Source organism: Anoplopoma fimbria, chromosome 20 (assembly GCF_027596085.1).
Source record: "Anoplopoma fimbria isolate UVic2021 breed Golden Eagle Sablefish chromosome 20, Afim_UVic_2022, whole genome shotgun sequence".
Lineage (NCBI taxonomy): Eukaryota > Metazoa > Chordata > Actinopteri > Perciformes > Anoplopomatidae > Anoplopoma > Anoplopoma fimbria.
In genome coordinates, this window is record NC_072468.1 from 24,353,642 (window position 1) to 24,358,245 (window position 4,604).

At 42.0% G+C, this 4,604-nt stretch overlaps 1 protein-coding gene across 2 annotated transcripts; it reads left to right on the top strand.

Annotated features, from left to right (window-relative positions):
• Positions 1-277: 277 nt before the first annotated feature.
• Positions 278-3,697, top strand: arl4aa (ADP-ribosylation factor-like 4aa). Of its 2 annotated transcripts, none has more exons than XM_054621177.1 (2): positions 278-365; positions 2,290-3,697. In XM_054621177.1, the coding sequence occupies exon 2, from the start codon at positions 2,394-2,396 to the stop codon at positions 2,994-2,996; it is 603 nt and encodes a 200-aa protein (XP_054477152.1). In that variant the 5' UTR covers positions 278-365; positions 2,290-2,393; the 3' UTR covers positions 2,997-3,697. The 2 variants fall into 2 exon arrangements, with proteins under 2 accessions (XP_054477152.1, XP_054477151.1); XM_054621176.1 differs by lacking the exon at positions 278-365 and adding an exon at positions 673-775.
• The last annotated feature ends 907 nt before the right edge of the window (positions 3,698-4,604 follow it).

Sequence of the window (4,604 nt, forward strand, 5' to 3'; positions counted from 1 at the left end):
AAAACAGTAAAAAAATAACTGAAATATTAAATATTATGAAATAAAAACTTATTTATTAAAACAGAAAAACTATTATAGCAATAAATTGCACAGTTTTTATTGCAATTTTATTTTATTGCGCATGCGCATGTAAGTGTTTGTAGTCCTTCATGCATGGTGGTTGTAGTTCTCTCTGGCCAATCATTTCAAACGAAAACACGCGGATGAATGGGGGCGGGGCTGGAGTCACACACACACACACACACACACACACACACCCTCTCTCTCTCTCTATGTCTCTCTATCTCTCTCTCTCTCCACATACTCTCACACACACACACACAAAAACGAACAGAAAAGGGACGCGCAGCCTGACGAGCTCAACGGTACGTTTGAATTTCACCTCTAACGGCTGAATGTCTGCGTGTTATTAATAATATTTAATATATATATTTTTTTTTTTTTTACCAAAACTCATTTAAAACACATCTGCTTGCTTAAAAACTCGATAATAACGATATATTAAAAAAATTAAAATAAATAAATAAAATAAGCAACAGGTGATCCCGCTTCCCGGACATGACGCGTGATTGACAGCCCGTCGTAGCCAATAGGCGGAGAGCGGAGTCGCAAGAGCCAATCACGTTCGTCCGCAGTGTTCGTGTGGGCGTTGATCCGGACTGACAGCAGTGGCTCCACACACACACACACACACACTCACTCAGTGAGGACGCAGCGCACAGACAGGCAGGGTGTCTCCGCTGCTCAGGGGGGGATTTTTGTTGCTGCATAAACCGTGAGTTGCATTTAAAGGCTGTTTAGATGTGCATGCATGTGTGTTTGTGTGCATGCATGTGTGTTTGTTTGTGTGTGTGTGTGTGTGTGCATGTTTGTGTGTGCATGCATGTGTGTTTGTGTGCATGCATGTGTGTTTGTGTGCATGCATGTGTGTTTGTGTGCATGCATGTGTGTTTGTGTGCATGCATGTGTGTGTTTGTGTGTGTGCAGAGAGGATTTGGTTGCATGTTTTCTCTGCAGATTGCTCAATTTGGGACTGGACATTTAAAAAAATAAAAAATAAATGCACCTGTCGTGTTAGTATTTCTGTGCATTGTGTGCAATGCAACATGCAGATTAAATACCCAGCCATTGGAGAATAAACTCTATTTAAATGTAATAATTTAGGATGTAATACTAGTCTTAAGAAATGACAGTAAAACAACGCAAAATAGCAAACAGGCCCCTGCAGGAATGTTAAGTGATACCACATGATATGCATTCATTAAACCTATTTTTGACTTATTGTGTAACTTTAAGTTTGCATTGAAAGTCATTTTCTGTTATGGTACATTTAAAAAGCTTTAGCTCTTTTACAGCTGGGATATACAGCGGGTAAAATAAGTATTGAACACCATGTTTCTCAGTAAATATATTTCTAAAGGTGCTATTAACAACCGACAAAGCTGGTGTCTTGGCTCTCCGTGCCTTTTTGCACCTCCCTTTCTTCATGTGTTCAATACTTTTTCCCCTGCGTCATTCCATTTGATTACACATAACTTAAATTCTGAACTTATTTGTTTGGTTTTCTTTGTATGTATGGATTACTTGGGTTGTTACCGACATCTGGTGAACATTTCATGTCAATAGGACCTTTAGAAATATATTTACTGAGGAAAATGGTGACGTGTTTAATACTTATTTTATCAATATTATATTCCTCAAAAGTCTTATTGTCATAAAGGATGTTTTGTAGCAGGTGACGCACTACTGTGGACTTTGACTGGGTGACCTGATGAATGAATACGCCCAAATGTTTTGGTCATCACCCAACCTAACACTCATAGAAAAACTGTTGTGCTTGAAAATCACCTGGTAGCAAAAGTAAACAAGCCTTAAAGGCCGCCACACTTTAAAGATAGACATATTCTGTCATAAATACTAAAAAAATGTTCACTTAGCATTGCCGGTTATATGGTAGAGACACATTACAAGTGATTTGATCTCTATCTCTATTGACTAGAGAAGCTTTAAAGGGAGATTATTTACCTTTTGAAAGGAAACATAATACAATCTTTCTCTTACAAATGACAAAGTACTTTGGATATATGCTCTTATGTAACTTGACGACTCAGTTTGTTGACTTTACGACTTTTCTCTACTTTGGCTTTTGTTCACCACAAGCAACAGACTCGAGAGAACGTAGGGAAATGAAATGTGCTGTCATCCTGTAATAACCACTTTCGGTCAGAGTTGCTGTTTTGGATGCGATTTTGTGTTTCAGCCATAATTACATTTGCAGTTTGCTTTCAGGTAATCGCTGCAGTCGTTTTGGAATATCAGCAGCTCTGAGGATTATTGCTGGATTTGAATAGGACCACATCTCCCAGACCACCAATCCTTCCCCATGAGGAAAGATGGGGAATGGATTGTCTGACCAACCCAGCCTCCTCTCTAACGTCCCGTTCTTCCAGTCGTTTCACATCGCCATCCTCGGCCTGGACTCTGCGGGGAAGACCACCGTCCTGTACAGACTGCAGTTCAACGAGTTCGTGAACACGGTGCCCACCAGAGGTTTCAACGCGGAGAAGGTGAAGGTGTCTCTCGGCGGCCACCGGAATGTGACGTTCCACTTCTGGGACGTAGGCGGCCAGGAGAAGCTCCGCCCCCTGTGGAAGTCGTACACGCGATGCACGGACGGCATCATATTCGTGGTGGACTCCGTGGATGCGGAGCGCATGGAGGAGGCCAAAACGGAGCTCCATAAAATCGCCAAGACCTCTGAAAACCAGGGGGTGCCTCTACTGGTGGTAGCCAACAAACAGGACTTGAGAAACTCTCTGGGACTCGCCGAGATTGAGAAATTGCTGGCGCTGAAAGAACTGGGCCCCGCAACTCCCTGGCACCTGCAGCCGACCTGCGCCATCATAGGCGAGGGCCTCAGGGAGGGCCTGGACCGCCTCCACGACATGATCCTGAAAAGGAGGAAGGCGCTGCGGCAACAGAGGAAAAAGAGATAAACTTTATAAAGACATGAATGCTGTTATATGTGAAGGAAACGAAGGATATTCTCCTGGGTGGATACAGACACATCCACCGCAGGTCCAGATTCAAAACGCTGAGTTTTATCAGTCCAAAAGTTCCAGTTCTACGTCTTGTGATGATGCTGTTGATCAGGAAGTGACGATTTAAAGGAATACAGTATGAAGATGAGAAAGTTTGAGACATGTGTGGGTATGCTTTAGAGAGTTTGTATGGATTAAAAAGCACTGAGGGTTTGAGGTCTGGAAGAGTGATGGAAGTTAAGACTGCTCCATGAACGGCTGTTCAAAACCACATTACCAAATATTATTTAAGGAAACGAGTTGAAGGGTTATTTGGTAAATGATCAAACGTTATTACACCAGAGGGACTACAAAATATAAACATCCGTTTAATTTGACTGTTTTCTATGTTATTATATCTGGTTCATTTTTTACACTGGACTTTCTCCGGGAAAGAAAAGTATTATCATGCATTTTTGCATTATTATCGATTTGCTTGCTGTCTTATATATCTAATTTTTTAAAAAGCACTTTAGAGTATCTCTTCGTATGAAGTTTACAGTTTTTGAATAGATAAAGTTTGGGCAAAATACAACAGATGCTACTGTAGTTGGTCCACGTTGGCCACATTGTCATTAGACAGGTTATGCATTTTGTTTTGCTTAATAAAATATATTTGGAGCAATATTGACGGTGGTATGGAGGTTGTTATTACGTCCACTTTGTTTTTCAAGGGCTTGTTTTTTTCTCAAAGATGTTCAGGATTGGAACCTTTAATTCATTTGGGTGTTTGCGTGTTTGAGCTTTGAGAGGCTAGTTAGAGTTCGTAGAGAGGGAACGAGCAATCTGTCAAAACATCTGTCAATTAGTCTTTTAACAAGAAACTTAACGGCCAGTTCCTCCAGTGGATCTGCTGTGTAGCACACACACTATAGAACCAGCTGTTCTGTCACACGTACATGTGATACAAGGTGTTTCCGGAGAAAAACAAAATGCACGCTCTGCTCGGTCAACCTTTGCTCTGATTATCACTTAGAAAATGTCCTCGGTTTCATTTCACGGCAACTTGCACAATAATTGTGTTGACACAGGAACACGCCCAAAACCTGCACCGCCACCTTTTTAATGATCGTGTGCAGTTGTGGAGCTGAATTGACAACTTTGACATGCCTTTTATCACACGTAATATACACGGCGGGTTGCGGCGTTTCTACGTCGTCCAACGAGCTAACTATATATACAGACTCTGATGTGCGACATCATACGCATCAAAAAGCCTGATACGAAATATACAAAAGAAATATCTTTCCACTCTCGGCTGCTGCAGTAGTGTAAAGGGTGAAAGAGATGCACTGATGCAGAACAGACAGGCCTTCATCAGGACTTAACAATGTTGTCAGGGCAGTCTGGAGGCCGGATCCAGCGCAACAGGCTCGGGCAGAAGGCTGTGAAACCGAGGGGCATTACGGGAGTATTTCTGGACTGAGCTGGGTGGATATGCAGCCCAGTGCATTAACACCATTTGTCATCCCATTCCTTTGAAACAATTAATGACTGTAAAGCCCCGACAGGCCCAGTGCGGCA

Coding starts and splice junctions, on each gene's coding strand:
- arl4aa (XM_054621177.1), top strand. CDS start 2,394: ATGGGGAATGGATTGTCTGACCAACCCAGCCTCCTCTCTAACGTCCCG.